Source organism: Cygnus olor, chromosome 24, assembly GCF_009769625.2.
Source record: "Cygnus olor isolate bCygOlo1 chromosome 24, bCygOlo1.pri.v2, whole genome shotgun sequence".
NCBI classification, from domain to species: Eukaryota; Metazoa; Chordata; class Aves; order Anseriformes; family Anatidae; genus Cygnus; species Cygnus olor.
The window spans coordinates 3,037,199-3,053,627 of record NC_049192.1 but is presented as its reverse complement, the minus strand read 5'-3'; the positions used below and the strand labels follow the sequence as shown (position 1 = coordinate 3,053,627).

Below are 16,429 nucleotides of genomic sequence, written 5' to 3'. Positions count from 1 at the left end.
TTCCCTGGGCTCTTAGATCCCCATGTACCTTTTGTTTCTGCAAAGCCAGAGCAGCCTCGCTGTGATTTTCCTTAGTAGCTCCCTTTAATGAGACCACAGTACGTTAGACAAGAGCAGAGTCTGGCTCAGGGGTGGCATAAAGCTGGGGTGAGATCCGTTTTGGAGTGTTCCCCATGCTTCCTGCAGACAGACGTGCCCAAGATGCAGATGTAGAATCCAGCCCAGTCGCCCAGTGTCACATCCCAGTGTCACATTGGGGCAGAGCCGGAGGTCCATGCCCGAGGGCAGATCCCTGATGCCCACCGAGGACTCGCGCTCCCCCTGCGCAGCACTGGAGCTGTCCCCGTACCGCAGCATCCCCCGGCGGACCGGCAGTAATCAGCACAGACGTTTACCGGGGTGCTTTAGTGGGATGCTGCAAACAGCACATAAACGTTTGCATATTGCTGTGAGCTTAGGAACAGCTTTACAAGTACCAGGCACTGTTATTGTGTTTGGAAACCGTGTTGCCTTTAAAATCAATAGCACAAAGAAGGATGCAGGAGCAGGCTGGCTTACCTGCTCCAGTCCTCCTCGTATTGCCGTTAGCAGAGGATTGTAACCCGCACTGACACAGCCCTTCCAGCTCCAGCTGTTATTCTCACTCGGTATAAAGCAACGCTTACTTCATCGTGACAGAGCACTTTTACCTCCGACCCTTGCTTGGAGAATTGCATTTTCTGCTCATACCTGGGAATAAAAGATGCCACAGTCAGGTCTTTAGACCATAAACAAGCAAATGAACAACAAAGCCACTGCCACAAAAATGGAATTCAGGGAGAACACATTGCTTTGGCTTAAAACACAAACCCATGAACATCATGCCGTCAATCAGCCACGCTACGGAAGGGGACAAGGAGCACGGCCCCTTCATTTTGTGGGCAGCGCAGGCTTCGTGTCCCGGGCTGTTCCTGTTCATCCCGTGCTGCTGTGCTCTGCGCAAGGAGTCGGCGACTACATTGCCACCCAGAGTGGGCTTAATGGTGGAAATATTCAGGAAATATTCGCCCATGCCTGGATTCTGCAGGTCCTTGGGAGTCCCCTAGCCCCCAGCAGGTGCTCTGGGTTCTGTCCAGCAGCCGCAACCCCCCCGGTTTGGGTTTGAGCCCCCCCCAGTGCTCCCCACCGAGCGCAGCCCCGCATGGTCCCGGAGGAGGCAGCTCCACCCTGCCTTTGCTGGCAGGGGGATATTTTATTTATCTCCTCGTGATTTTATCTGGATTTAAGGTTCTGTAGGTGCCACTTTTATCTCTCTTCTCCCCCCCTTTCCCTTAACCTTGTTTGCGCAATGCTGTGCCCAGATTAAATATTTACTGTTTCCTCCGTACTGGTGAGCCTCCCAGTTCCCTTCCACTCTCAATTAAAGATTTACAAGGTGGGCATCGGCACTTCTGCAGGGCCAACAAACAGCCCCCCTCGGTAGGTTTTTAAGTGCTTCGTTAGCCGTAGTCCAGCAGAGCTCACATAAATTGGGTCCAAAACACCAGCACGTGCAAACCTGCCCGGCACAGCCCGGGTGGTGGGAGCTGAGTGCTTGCAACCCCCCCAGGACATCCACGCTTGCAATCTACACACACACCCCCAGCTCCCCGTGTTTGCAGCTTCCCACCTTCCCAGGACCCCCCAGGGGTGGCAGAGCTGCTCTTTTTAAGAAAATTTATGAGACAGAGGACAACAGGCACCAGGGCAGAGCTGGTCCTGGCAAGGAGCCCTCCTGCAGCGACGCTTGGACAGGGCAGCGCACCGCAAGGCTGGCAGGAGCGGGGTCACTTTCTCCCCACTCTGCTCTAATATTTATAATTAGCCAACTTTTTTAGATCAATATTTTATTGGGAAGGTTGCTGGGGTAATTCACGCTTCGAGCATCTTCCCTCCACGTGAGCAAAGCCTGGACTATTAGGAATAATTAACTTTTTGCTACTTACCTTTAGCGGAGCAATAAATCTTTAATGTTAGCTAGGAAATTTAATAATGGAAATCTAGGCGGTGACCTCAAAACTTACAGACAAGGTTGGCAGGGGGAGGCAGACGAGGCTGGGCCATAGGAGCAAAAGTGACAGGAGCACAGCGAGGAGATGCAGGCGCCCGCAGGGACGCGGCGATGCCCGGGATGGGGGGCGCAGGATCCACGCCCCTCTGAGCCTGGCACCAGCACCACCAGCACCAGGCACCCGCTTTGCAGAGGAGGACAAACCACCAGGATTTCCAGGCGAGCTGCTGACACAATCAGCTCCTGGCTCTCCCTCGGCTGCCGATGCGCTCTGAATTTTATTTCCAAGCAGGGAAGGAAGAAGAAGAGCACTACCCCCCACGATTCCCCCCGCCACCCTGGGGTTTCTGGGAGGCATCCACGGCTCGGCGCCGCCAGCCTCTCCCCCCAAAGCAGATGTTTCCCCCGCTTGTCAGCAGCCGAGTGGTTGTCAGAGCCCTGCATTATTTACCCGCTCGGTAACATTTGCTGGGATTTAGTGTTTAATAACTGTCACTCCAATATATCTTTTCTTAATCCCCTCAGATCTGTCGCTGTGGCAATTTTAAATATTTATCAGCGCAGTTTGTGTGTTCACTGTTAAGGTTGCAATTTTCTTGTAATTAAAGATTTACAAGACACTGCTCAAGATGTAGAAAGGATTGGTAAAGATCAAAGCCGTTTGGCATTCATGCTGGAAACCAGCGGCTCCCCGAGGTTTTCCATGGGACCCCGATGCCCAAGCGATGGGGTAGCCCCCCCCAGGCACCCCCGGGCCGTTTTTGCTGTTGTTTTTCCCCATTGCTGCTTGCAAGAGGAGCCCTTTTATTGCAAAACCAAGGGCTTTCACCACGTTTCATCGTGGCTTCCCCCTTCCAAACCCTTTTATTCCTCAGTGCCTCATCCAGCGGGGGCAGATGGAGCTGTGGGCACGCGGTGCAGATGCTCCATGAAATCTCCGTGCCCCCCAGGGACTCACACCCTCCCACTGCCCCTGCTCGCCCCCCAACATCCCCGCTGGTGCCTGCATTGGTGCCTGCTCCCCCCGAGCTGGGCTCCGGCTCCTTGGTTCCCATTAATATTCATTTCTCATCAGCGCCAGCCCTGCCTGCCTCGCCTTCCCATTTACCCACACGCAAATCCAAATCGATTTCCCCCTCTCCCCCACCTCGTGAGGATTTGATGTGGTTCCAGGATGACTCCGCAGCAGCGAGGTACCGGCCGTGCCCTCTCTCCCTGCACGAGCAGGACGTGGGCGGAGGATTGGGCTGTGCTGCCCACGAGGGGTTTTTTGGACACCCACAGCCCACACACAGCTCGTGCCAGCAGAGCCCTGCCTCACCAGCACCCGCAGCATCCGTGGTCTGTTGGCATCGTGTGACAAAGCCCTTGTGGTCCCCGTCCCCATGTCCCCAAGCCCTTGCTCTTCCAGGGACATCCTGCAGCAGGGGATGAATTCAAGCCACGGCCCCAAGCACCCCGGTGCTGGGAGGGAGCCGAGCTCCCCAAAACGCTGAGCACAAGTAGGTTGGGGACAGCTCGCCAAGGCTGCAGGGACCTGAAATTAGGCAAAGCAGCTAATTGCAATGCAGCCCCCCGAGGAGGTCAGCGCTTTCCTGCCCTCAGACTGCTCAAAGCTGACTTCACGCTGCCTCCACTGTCCTGCTGCTCTCCATCAGCCTGATTTCCACCTCGATTGCCCACTTGAACACAGCTGAACCCGTTTACTCAGTGGGCGGCTTGGGCAGAGAGGCTGCAAAAGGCCAAGGGAAAGGATCGAGCTGCAAAATTTCTCCTCCGTAACAATTGCCTTGGCTGCTTCTGCCTTCCTTTGGTTACTCCTGTGAGTAAAGGCCAGGGAAGTGCTTGTCCTCTGCCACAGGTGTGCGCTTGGAAGAAGGGGACCAGGAACCTGGGTGCCACCACAAGTCACCGAGTGGCTCCGTGCCTCTGTTTCCCCACCTGCAGAGCAGCGATGAAGCAGGGAGGGGGAGAAGTGCTGGAGCATTCGGTAGGGAGAGCTGCCTGCCGTGGAGATTGACAGGGAGATTTTCCTGCAGGTTTTTAAAGCAGCACCTGCTTCATCCTAATGGCATCATGCATATGGATAACGCTGCTGACATTTCCCAGGGAGGTTGGGTGTTTTAATTTAAATCATTCTTGAGGAAGTGCTGGAGGAGAGGCCTGCTTTGATTCTCTAACGAACTAATAATGACGTGCCCTTGGTGCTCCTCGGGAGCCTGAAAAGCTTTGGTGTGGGCAGGGATGAGGGCAGGGAGGCTGCCCAGCAATGGGCACCGGGAGTGGATCAATCCGCAGGTACCAGGGCTCTGCAAAAGAAGGACACAATAATGGAGCCACTCCAAAAACGGGTTTTATTAGGTGCTTAAAATAGAGTCTGGCACGCAATGTTCTCGGTTGGCTTTGTCAGGAGAAGCTCAGTTGCATATGAGATCCACGATGTTGTTTGCACGGAGAAAGAGGAGGAGGAGGAGGAGGCACGGAGGGCAAAAGAAGCAGAAATTAGGACTTTTACTGCTATCCTCAAAGTGAAGGTAACAGAAGGAAAAAAAAAAAAAAAAAAAGAGAAATTAAACCTGATGAGCAGCTAAGGCAAAGTGGTTTATGGGGAAAAAAATCAGTGCCCAGAGGGAGACCTGACGGGCCAGGCTGGGGAAGCATTTCCCAACCAAGCCTTTCCCATCCCAGATGGATGGAGGAGAAGGAGGACCGGGAGCTGATGGAGGCCATCCCCATTTGCCACCCCCTGCCCCATTGGCCCCCCAGCAGCAGCCAGGAGGGACACTGGGTGCTGGCAGCACTCTCCTGGGCTGGAGACATTTGGGATTCTCTTCACTAGAGCATCCCTTCAAGAGCTGCATTCCTGTGTGATGCTTGGAAATGGAGGCTGCTGCCCCCCACTACTGGTAAAGCTGCTCCAGCAGTTAATTACTTCTGTGGTTAAAATAAAAGAAGACGTCTTGTTCTTAATTTGAATTTCTCCATCTTCCAGCCCTGGACCTTGCCATGACTTTGGGTGGTAGATTAAAGAGCCCTTGAGTCGAGAACCCCCTGGCTCGTACGCTGCTTTCCACTTGCAAGACTCAGCCTCCAAGCAGAGGAGGAGATCTGAGTCCCAATTATGATCCCTATAAAATTTTGCAAAGCCACAATTCACCTGGAGAAGTTCATTTCTGGCCCGATGCCCCCAGTCAAGAGCTGGAAATTGCAAGAAAAGATGTGGAGGGGGAGATGTGTTGTGGGGCTGGTACCAGAGGCTCGTGTCTCCCTGGAGTCCTCCAGCAGGGGCTGCAGCAGTGAGGTGCTGCCCCAAACTGCTCCAGCTCTGCAGGCCCCACAGGGGCTTTGGCATGGGGGACAAAGGTTTCTGAAGCATCTCATCCAGCACAGCACCCAGGAAAAGCTGCTTGGTGCTTTAATAATAACTATTAGCAACACCGAATAGTGCATGAGGCACCTACGGTGCTCTCCAGCTGGTGTCCAAAAAGCCAATCGGAGAGGGAATACAAACGCTTCGAGGGCAGCTCCTGTTTTGGGGAGAGGGATTTTGGTGCCCCCTATGGGCTGGGGGTGCAGTGAGGTGTCCCAGCTTGACCACACCACGCGGTGCTCCTGGGGTCACTCCGGTTTCAAAGGAAATAAAATCAATTGCACATATCTTGCGTTTTAATCTCTGGTTTGCAGGCATCGCATTGAGATCGGAGCAGCTGATCCCGGCAGCAGCTGAACCTTCACCCCCGTCCCAGCATGGCAGCAGCAGCCACGATAACCATGATCAAAGAGGCTTTTTCTCTACACCTACAAAATTACAGCTTGTGAGGGCTCGGTGCTGGCTTTGTTTGGGAGCTGGCGATGTTTCTGCAGGGACTGCGAACAAGATCGTTGTGCACGGCGGAGGGGCAGGCAAGCAGGATTAAATCAGAGATGTGCTTACACCGGGGAAATTTCTCAGCAACTCTTTCCATGGGCTGTAGCTCCAATTTAGCTGAACTGTAGGGAATATATTCTGTTTTAGTCCCCCCACGGTAAAGAAGGCTGAGGAGAGAGGCTATTTCAGGCCCTGAGCCTGCAAACACCGAGCGCTGCGCACCGGAGCAGCTCCGCTGGCAGGGCTGGGGCTCAGCAGCCGAGCGTTCAAAGCAGACGATGCCTCTAATTCAGCAAAGTATTTAAGCATGCACTTAAGTTTCAGCGTGTGCTTGGGGCCCCTGGAGATCTTGCTGGGTCCTAAACACATGCTGAAGTGCTTTGGTGAATGCCGAACGGGGGCCGGGGAGAGCCGTTACCCTCCGAAATAATTACCCAGCGAAGGCGCCGAAGCCGCATCGTGTGCCTGGCTGAGCGCGGAGCTCATGCAGCAGGGAACTAACTCGCCTTGGCTGGGAGATGAATGAGGACTTCACGCAGCTTTTTCCTCCGTCAGGATCTTCTGGTGCCTTCAGAGCCCCCTGCACGCAGCGATCGCACCAGCTGTGCCCGAGGGTGCACCACATCTGTGCCAAGACGTAACCTCTTGGGGCGCCCACACCCTATGGCCCCCCTCGGCCCCCCAGCTCTGTCTGGGTTGTTTTTTCTTGGGCTTTCCCATGGAAGGACCCACAGGTGAGGTGTTGGCTGGGCTCTGGGTGCACCCCTGGCTCCTGGGCTGCACCAGGGTCTCTCAGGGCTGGCTGTGTGTGTGTTGGCAAAGGCACGTTTTGTGTAGGATTGCAGTTAAACTGACCCCAAATCCTCACTGCTAATGTACAGGGACTAGGAGTAAGCCCAAGCAAGAGAACGGCTCGTGGTCTTAACCCACAACAGGAACATCGCTGGCAGGACTGGTGCCCATCGAGTGGGAGGGAAGGGCCCCTGTGAGCCTTGCTGGTTTGCAGTCACCCCATCCCTCTGTTTGGCACAGGCCAGGGGGCTGGAGCTGCCCATTGATCCGTTCCATTTGTAATTTTAATTGCTTACCAGAGAAAGAAGCAGCAACAGCATGGGAGAGCAGATCCCACATCCTCACCTCCTGCAGGGATGCTCTCAGACGGGGGCTGGCCTGGCCTGCATGGGGCCCCTCCACTTCTGCATCTGAAGCAAAGTTTGCTACTCTGAAGCCTTTTAGATGCACACCAGTGTGCAAAGGATTAATATTATTATATCTTTTTTTTAAACAAAAGCAGAAAAGCAAGGACTTCCTCCCCCCTCTTTTTTTTTTTTTTGGTAATATTATCCACATAAATTTACCAAATAGCCATGAGATTACACTTGCTGGAAATGGGGCTGACTCCTGGCAGAAACCTGCCAGCCCCACAGGGATGCCAATTAAGCCATACATCACCACCGTCACTCCCGTTTCTTTTGCCCAAGTCACCTCCTTCTCCTCCACTTTCCTCTGGTCAATGGCAGCAAACAAACGACAGGGATGCAGGAAGGACCTTGGGATGGGTTTCTGGCTGATTATCTGAGTGCTCCCCCCAAAAAAAACAAGAAAAAAACAAACAAACAAAAAAGAACGTATCCCAAAGGGAAAGGCCCCCTTTTTTTTTTTTTTTTTTTTTTTTTTTTTTTTTTTTTTTTTTTTGTATTTCCAAAACAGGGACTGTCCAGCAAAGGAGCTGACCCCGCTGGGGTGCCATGGGGTGCCGGGGTGCGTGGGGAAGGGGTGATCTGCTGCTCACCCCTATGGCTCTTCAACCACCTGGGGCATTGTCCCCTCGGGGCCGGACCCTGCCGAGAACATCCCAGCTGTCCCAGGATGGGATGTCTGCTGGATCCAGACCCTACACATGGATCCAGACCCTGCAGGAGCTCTGCAAGCCCCGTGGCCAGCTCTGCTCCTGTCCATCTACCACGCTGCTTTGTCTCTTGGTCAAGTCCATGAAATCCCTCCTTGTCTTGTTTACTTTGTTCTGTTTCATGTTTTTTGTTGTTTTTTTTTGGTAAAAAATAGTTTCTCCCTCCCCACCCCAAACCACCCCATGGTCAGCCCCAGCAGTGCGGGGCCTTCAGGAGTCCAGGGGTGCCGCTTGCACCTCCACGGCCAGGAGCTGCCCGCCACGAGGCCCCCGAGCCCAGTGTGGGGCGAGGTGGGGATAAACCACGCGCACGGCCACTGCGTCCCGCGGGAGCTCCCCTGCCCTCCTGGGCTCGTCCCCGAGGCCGCAGCGAGCCACCAGGCCGGCGGCGAGCAGCAGGACGCAGAGCACCAGCAGGGTAAGGAGGCTCTGCCTGTCCCCCAGGGGCCCGTAGCGGCGGGTGGCCTCTTTAGTCCTGGCGTTCACGCAAGCCACCTTGGCCTGCAAGTCTACAAAGGCCACGTGGAGGCAAGCCCAGTACTCCGTGTTCTGGTGGAGCCGGGTGATGTTGTAGGCGTGGGTCCCTGTCAGGATGCGGGCCACGTTGGTCATGTCTGAGTTGGAGCTGAGCGAGAAGCTGGACCAGGTGAGGTTGGAGGAGACGGTGTTGAGATGCGGCTTCCAGGCTACCAGGATGTGGTAGGCTTGGACGTCCACCACTGCCAGCTCCAGGCTGGCCTCGCTGAGCGGGAAGGAGCTGTTGACCGTCACGCTGACACTCCTGGTGTCCGCCCCAAGCAGGTTGTGAGCCACGCAGGTGTACAGCCCAGCCTCCTGAGCCGAGATCCCGGCAATCTCCAGCGTCCCTTCGGGGTGCACCTTGTAGCGCCCGTCTTCCACATAGGGGACCAGCTTAACCCCCGAGGGGGTGACCCAGTAGATCTCCGGGTCTGGCTCCGCCAGGGCACGGCAGTGCAAGGAGACGTCGTCCCCGTCCACCGCTTCCAGGTGCGAGGGCAGGCTCCGGGCAGAGATGAGGGGCAGGCAGCGGTCCGTCATCTCCCGGAAGGGGACATCCCGAATGTGCCTCCTCTTGAGGTCGGGGGGCTCAGCGCACAGCGTGGACTGGGGCTCGATGAAGCGGATGCGGTTCTCAGTGCTGTTGACCCAGCGGATGACGCAGTCGCAGCGGATGGGGTTGCCATGGATGCTGATCTCCTGCAGGTTGGGTAGGGACTCGACCGTCTGCTTATGCAAGGCACTTAGGGCATTGTTGTTGAGCATGAGGGTTTCCATCTGGGGCAGGTGGTGGAAGGCGCTGGGGTGGATGAAGGACAGCTTGGGGTTGTTGGTCATGTCCAGCTTGGTCAGCTCGGGGAGGTTGATCAAGGCAAACTTGTCTACGGACACCAGCTCCTCCATGTTGTTGAGCCCCAGCTCCTTGAGGTGCAGCATGTTGGTGAAGTCACTTTGCCTGACCCTCTGCAAGGGGTTTTTGTTCAGGTCCAGGAACTTGAGGCCAGGAACTTGCTGCAGGGCCCGCTTGGGGACGTTCATGAGCTTGTTGTCATAGAAAGAGAGGCTCTCCAGGCTTCGCAGCCCCTCTAGCGCATAGTCTGAGATCTCCCTCAGGTTCATCCCGGCCAAAACCAAGCTCCGCAGGTTTGACAAGGGCCTGAAATTCATATCCAAGATAGCATCCACCCTGTTGCCTCCGATCATGAGGATCTCCAGGCTGGGCAGCATCTGGAACCAGCGGCTGTCGACCGTCCTCAGCTGGTTGGAGTTGAGGTGGAGGCGCAGGAGGCTGCCGAGGCCTGCGAAGGCGTGGGGAGCGATCCTGCGGAGCTGGTTGTGGTTCAGGTAGAGCTCCTGCAGGTTGCCCAGCCCGGGGAAGCTGCCGTCGGGCAGCTCAGCCAGCTGGTTCTCCTCCAGATGCAGGCTGAGCAGCTGCGGCATGCTCTTCAGGCCAAAGTCCCAGACATCGGAGAAGCTGTTCTGCGACAAGTCCAACTCGGAGAGGTTTCTGAGATAGCACACGTCACTCTGCTCCAGCCTGGCGATGTTGTTGCTCTGCAAGAGCAGGGTCTGGGTCCCCTCCGGCAGGTCTTTGGGCACGGCGGAGATGAACAAGTCATTGCAGTCCACGGTGGCGGCCTCCCGGTAGACGGAGCGGGGGGTGTACCAGGGCCGGATCTGGCAGACGCACTGCGGCGGGCATTTCACCTTCCAGGGCACGATGGGGATGGCGGCGGCGGCCACCACACAGAGCAGGAGCGAGCTGGTTCGAAAGGGTCTCATTTTCGGCTGGTGGGACTGGCTTCTTCCCAGGCAGGAAAGGCTCATGGGGAGCATCTGGAGCAGGGCATGGGGCGACTGCAGGTGGGCACGGCGTCCACAGGAGAAGGTGCCCCTGGGGGAAGCCCTCGCACTGATCAGCCCCCGCTGCCGGCTGCCCTGCCTGCCTCCCCCCGCCGAGAGCACATAACCCCCCGCGCAGGGCTGGTCTTCTAATCAGAGCTTCGCCTCCTCTTCCTCCCCAAATGGCTCATTTCGGGGCTCTGCTGTGTCTTCCAGGCTGCTCCTCGAGGTCATTCCTGAAAGAGGCCAGACAAGAAGCTGTGTTAGGGGAGACTCTGCACAAGCAGTAATCACTGGAGAGGCGAAGTGCTGTGCGCAGGAGCTCCAGCACCCTCCCCAAGACAGACCAACCTGTCCATTTAATCTCTTTTACATCCGTAGCATTGCCTGCCCCCCCCAGCACAAGAGATTCAGGTGTTGGCCCCTGACTGCTCTGCCCAGGGCTACCAGCAGCCCCCTGGACGTCTCAGCCCCATCTCACCCTGCGCTAGCACAGCAGTCAGCACCCCTACCTCTGTGCATATTTGGACCTTAAGGTTTAAAGAAGCTGATACTGAGGACACTGGGGGCACAGAGGGCTGATGCTGAGTGGGAAGCCAGGCTTGTCAGAAGGAGCAGTAAGTGAGCACAACAGGGTTGTGGCATCCAGAGCACCATAGCAAAACAAAACATCTCCAGAGACCCTTCTGAGCCCCCTTCTTCCTCTTTTGCTTCTCCGTTAGCAGAATTGCTAGGTCATTAGCAGGCAAGGAGCAGCTGGTGGGCTGCGCTGCCAGCAGTGGCCAGCAGCAGAGGGGACAGCGGGATGTCCTGGCACGGGGAAGCCCAACCCGAGGCAGCTGCTCCCTGGGCAAGGCTGCCTGGCCCCTGCCTCCCTCCAACCTGCTCTCACCTCTGGACGTCTTCAGCAGAGGAAACCAGAGGGGCAGAAGGAGGGAGAAGCCCCTCAGCGAGCAGCCTCACGCCCTGGAGCAGCCTCTCCTCCAGGAAAAATCACCCCAGCCCTTTGGCTCCTCTTAAAGCCCTAGCGAGACCCAATTTCCCGGGAGCAGGAATCCCCGATCAGGCTCATTAGAGGCTCCTGGGGGAATAGAGAAGCTCCCTAACCCCGTCCACGCTGGGTGCGATCCTGGCATCTCCTGCCAGAGCAGGAGCAGGAGCTGGAGCCGGCCTCATCCCCACCTTTGATTTTCCGATCTGCTGCTGCACTCCTGACCCATGCTGACACAAATCAAACCGAGCCCCAAAGCTTTTCCCTGTCTTAAAAGACTCTCACACAGCAGGAAAAACAGTAAAAAGAAGCCAGAGTGGGAAAAGAAAGTTTCTCTCCGAGCAGCTGTATTTTATCACCCCTCTGTCCTCCCTTAAAGGGCTTCCAAGCAAAGTTTATTCAGCATCGACTCCTCCAAGCCCTGTGCCAGAATTGATCCCTCACACTTCCCTTCTTGCCCGCTGTGAGGGCATTGGCTTTTAAACCATCTCCTGGAGAAACAGCATTAAAGAAGAGGAAGGCTGTATTGATTTCTGCATCTTTCTCATGGACCCTCATCTTTCTTTTTAAGTGCAGAGGCATTTCTGTGGCTGTAAATCTCTCCAGCCATTAAAATATTATAGAATCTTTTTTCCCTAAAAAAAAATAATAATATGGAGGAATACTTTTTTTATTTCCTTATGGCTGTGAAGAAGAGCCCAGAAGAAAAGCACTTTTTTCAACCTCCATTTCACAGGAAGATTCCCCAGCTCTGCTCTCCAGTGATTTCTGCACAGGCTTCGCCTCCACCGCTGGGTTTTTCGCTCGTGCCCAGCATGGATGGGGCTGCAGCACTGCTGGCCTTGGAAAGTCATGCATGCAGGATGATGCTCCAACAGCCCAAGTGTTTCCGTAAGCAAAAGGATCGGAATTTGCAGGAAAAAATGTAATTTTCTGCTTGGCTCTCCTGGCTCCATCAGAGATGCCACCTGAGCTCTCAAAGGGACCAGCCGTGTGCTCCTGCTCACACAAGCCCCAAGGTCCCAACTGCAGCTCTTCATCAGGAAAAAAAACCCACAACTACAACAGCTAAAGTTCTTGGTTTCACTCAAAACATACCCAGGGCGCTGAAACACACTGAAAATCTGAGAGAAACCGGAATTTGAGGGTAGCGAATTGACAGTTCAGGTTCGGGATGTGGCTGATGTCGCTGCTTGGACGGAGTTTGGTTGCTCGGTGACATTGCTGCTTGGAGGGAGCTTATTTTTTTCCCAGAGATGTAGAGCCAGGGGTTGAGCACTTGCTGCAGTGTCCCGGTACACTGGGAAAGGGAAAATGCCCCCAGTTTTCTTATTTCCCCCACAGGATCCCAGTCCGCTCCCTACACGGAGGATGCTGCTTGCTTCTGGCCACAGTTTCCCAGCATTTACCCAATTCCTTGGCCTCCCTAAGACATTTCTGTGCCTGCTGCCTTCAAGGCTCCCCACAAAGGGGGAGAAATGCCCAGATGCATGGGCTGGGGGGTGGCATGCTCCACCGGCATGTTAAGCACCAGCAATGCGGTGGTGCTGGGGTACCTCACCAGCTCAGGAGGTATTTCTGCTCCTCTGCAAGTGAGGAGATGCAATGCAAAGTGCCAGGGCCAGCCAGGCAGTGCCCCAGACGGTACCAAGCACCCTTGGCTCTTCCCCGTAGTCCTCAGAAGCTGCTTTCCATCACGGGCAGAAAGGCTGTGCAGCCGTTTCCAGAAGGCTCACGCTGTCTGTGCAGTCACCTTCTCCTGCTCAGTTCCCCCGTGCAGACAGAGACCCAGATTTTCTTGGCAGTTCTCACAAGAGAAGGTTCAGACCAGGGATCAGCAGCAGGTTCACTAGCAGAGGCACAGTTTCTGCCAAAAATGCTGCCATGGGGTGGTCACAGCACCGTGCTGTCAGCCCCGAGCTTCTCGTCCTGAATTTGCCATAAGCCCATGAGATTGTTTGCAGAGCCGCTTGAGAGCCCAAGGAGGCCGTTTCCACCCCAGCCAGATGTGCCCAGGGACAGAGAGGAGGATGCAGAGGAGAAATACGGGTGGAGGGAATGAGAAGGAATGGGGGGAGTGAAAGCAACACATGGATATAAAGAAAAAGAAGGGGGACCAGAGATGAAAAGGAGAAAGCAATGGACAAAGAGAAAATCAGAGAATGGGAGACGAGGTGGAGAGAGCAGGGGAGAGGGTGCGCGGAGCCAGGGATGGGGAGTGCGGTTGCATGAAAAGGCAGCAGAAGCCCAGAGGGGAAAAAAAAATAGAAAAGCAATGAGAATGAGAATTGATGAGGCACAGAGAAGGGAAGAGTCTTTTCATCAGCAAGTTTGCTGGATGAAGCCAGGAGATAAATCACCAAGTGGAAGGAGCCTTGGTCTCAGTGCTTGCACTGGCTGCCTCTCTCCCTCTGTCATCTGTCTAATAGCCCGGCTTCGGGAGATAAATGGCTGCAGCTGAGCCCGTGCTCGCCTGCCCTTCCCTCTCCCTTAGCAGCAGCAGCAGTGAGAGGGGCCGACGCTTCCCTGGTGTGGCAGTGCTGTGGGGCAGGAGGTGATGGAGAACCCCCCGCCACCCCGAGGGGGCTTCCCCGCCTGCTTCTGGTCTGGGCAAAGCCTGACTGCGTGGCCCAAGCATCTCTCTGCAAGCAGCAGCTGTCCCCTGACGATGTCCCCAAGGGGCAGCAGCTGCCCCATCCAACCCATTCCACACCCTGGCAAGCCGAGATCTCCTGCGGAGCCCTTGTCATTTGGGGGTGACAGTTTTAAGTAAGAGGTGCAGGCGGCAGCTGGACACGGCTCTCGCTCCCAAAGCTTTCCCACGCCGCTGCGCTCGGGCAGCCGCCAAGTCCCCGCCGGTGGTCCTGCCAGCTCCCGCGCAGGCAGAGGAGAAGTGGCAGCCAGATGCTGAGGGGAATCCCCGTGTCCCCCCCGCCCCCGCTGCCTTTTGCTCTTTTCAATGGCATGCTTCCAGTCTGCAGCCAGCCATTGGGAGGAGGTGCCACGGTGGGGAGCCCGAGTGGGATCCGGAGTGATGGGGACACACTGGGGCATGGCTCCATTCGGCTTTTGGGGTTTGCAGCCTGAGATGCACCCAACATGGCCTGGGTAGGACCCTCTCTGCACACTGAGACATCAATAACAGACCAGATGTGCACCCCTCCTGCACGCACGGCCCTGCTGTACCCCCAAAAAAACGAATCTGGGGGCAGTTTCTCAGCCCCAGCTGCTTGGGGTCAGCATTCCCCTGGTGGCACCCAGTGCAGTTTGTCCCCATGGGCTAAGGGCACGTCTCCCCTGTTTAAATCTTTGTATAAAAGCTTCACGGGGTTTATCAGTGATTAAAATCAACAAGAAGTTACAGGGTTCTGTATCAATTACTTATAAAACTTTGAAATAAGGTACCCTGCTGTTATCTGAAACATCCTATATCACTTTTTTATCAGGAAGGAGACGCTGTATTAAATTCTGCAGGGCTTTGCTGCAACGGCTGGCATTAAGAGGCTGGCTCTGGGGCCACGCTGCCTTCAGAGCTGTCACATGCCCTGCCCAGGGAGCACGGATTTTGGCACTGCCACACGCACAACACCACGAGCTGGAGGTGTTTGGGTGCTGTTCATGCATTGAAACCCAGCGGGGAGAAGGGAAGGAGGAGCAGCCAACAGCTCCGTGTCAGCACGATGCAGCTGGGGACCAGGCAGGGGACGTGCACGACGTTCCCACGTCCAGCACCACTTTGGGGTTTGGGGGATTAAAAAGCATTTTTAAATGCATTTTTAAAAGTGCTGGAGCTGGATCCCCACTGGGGTTGTGTGGCTGTGCGGAGTGCAGGATCGGGCCAGCCTGAGGGTAGATCTAAAAGCACGGGTACAGTATGGTAAATACATCCCAGGGGATCACTAAATCCCACGCATCCTGGATTAGCCACTTCTATAACTCTGATCCTAATGGTATCTATTAGATAGCTGTTAATCTTGAATAAATGTTTTTAATGATCCACTGTTTAACATACAATAACTGACATTAAATATCAATTAAGCTGCAGAGATCAACTCATTATCTGGGGCTAATGATGGCATGGATGGTACAGAGACGTAACTCTTTGGGCATAGGGAAAACGAAGTAAATCCTTCAAGTGTCCCTGAGGCTCTGGGAAGGTTTTCCTGGTGTAGGAGCTGCCCGGTGGCACCGAGCACCACAGGGGATGGAGCAGGAATGGGGCGATTTGGGGCTGGTGACACCCAGCCAGGCAGCCGGAGGGATGCCTCTGCTGGCATCTCGAGTTGGCTGCAGCTGATACGGGCGCAGAAAATGGCAAGAATTCCTCTGTGAAATACCTGATGCTTGAGTGAGGAAGCCTGGAGGCCCAACATCCACCCAAATCTTCACTTTGTCACAGGAAGCAGCAGTTCCTCCAAATCGGCTATGGCCACGAAGCCCCAGCCAGGGCTGTTTCCTTCCCAGACCCCAAGGGCGATGGAGAGCGGTGGCACAGGAGAGACACACGGCACAAGAAGAAAAACTGCACCAAGGGAGAACAGAGCACAGGAGGGCTCAGCACCCTGCCTGGCTGGAGACCTGGCAGAGGACCCGGCTCCCCGGGGGCTCCAATCTGCCCCCGCTGCCCATGGAAAGCTCCCAGGGACGTGGGTGGCTCAACGTGGTGCTGGGGGTAAGGGTTTCTCCATCCCTATCTCAGCCCTATTCTGGGGCTGTAGCAAAGCACTTCAGGCTTGTTCTCCCAAGGTGCTGAGTCCTTACAAACCTGTTATGCTAGGCAATATCTCAGGAAACCAAATGCCTCCTGTTTCTGCCCTGACCAATGGGGCCAGGACCGCTCGCATCTCCGAACAAGCGGCTTCGAGCCCTTGGGATGGAAAAGCCGCTGCTCCGTTCAGAGCAAAGATCCCGCCACAGACCTTGGCGAGGAGTTTGCCGCCGCGTCAGAAAATAACCTGATAAATAAATAACCACAATCCGCCGAATCCCCCCCGGTACCGTGGCAACCGAGCCTCCCGCACCGGCCCCAGCATCCCTCATCTGTATGCTTTGTCACGGCCCCGCACCATCCGCCGGGTTAGTGCCATGGCAACGCTGTGGTCTTTAAACACAGGAGTTTGTGCTGTGATCGCAAACAGCATTAGGCAATTTAATTAAGCAGCTGGCAAAGGAAAAACTTTGCCTGTTTGAGGCGTTTTATTAAATTCTGTCGTATTATGCAGCTCCGCATCCTCGCTGTCTGGTTCGAGGGATGGGAGGATGCTCCCGCCC

At 55.4% G+C, this 16,429-nt stretch overlaps 1 protein-coding gene across 2 annotated transcripts in view; it reads right to left on the bottom strand.

The window, feature by feature from the left end:
• Positions 1–7,585: 7,585 nt before the first annotated feature.
• Positions 7,586–16,429, bottom strand: part of LRRN2 (leucine rich repeat neuronal 2) — a 28,779-nt gene continuing 19,935 nt past the window's right edge. Inside the window, exons 1-2 of one of the 2 annotated variants that reach the window (XM_040536085.1) lie at positions 15,924–16,105; positions 7,586–10,403 (exon numbers count right to left, since the gene is read on the bottom strand). In XM_040536085.1, coding sequence (XP_040392019.1) covers positions 8,017–10,161 — 2,145 coding nt within the window. In that variant the 5' untranslated portion in view covers positions 10,162–10,403; positions 15,924–16,105 and the 3' untranslated portion in view covers positions 7,586–8,016. Of the gene's footprint in view, positions 10,404–15,923; positions 16,106–16,429 lie in introns of those variants that run through there. The other variant, XM_040536084.1, reaches the window with a different exon arrangement.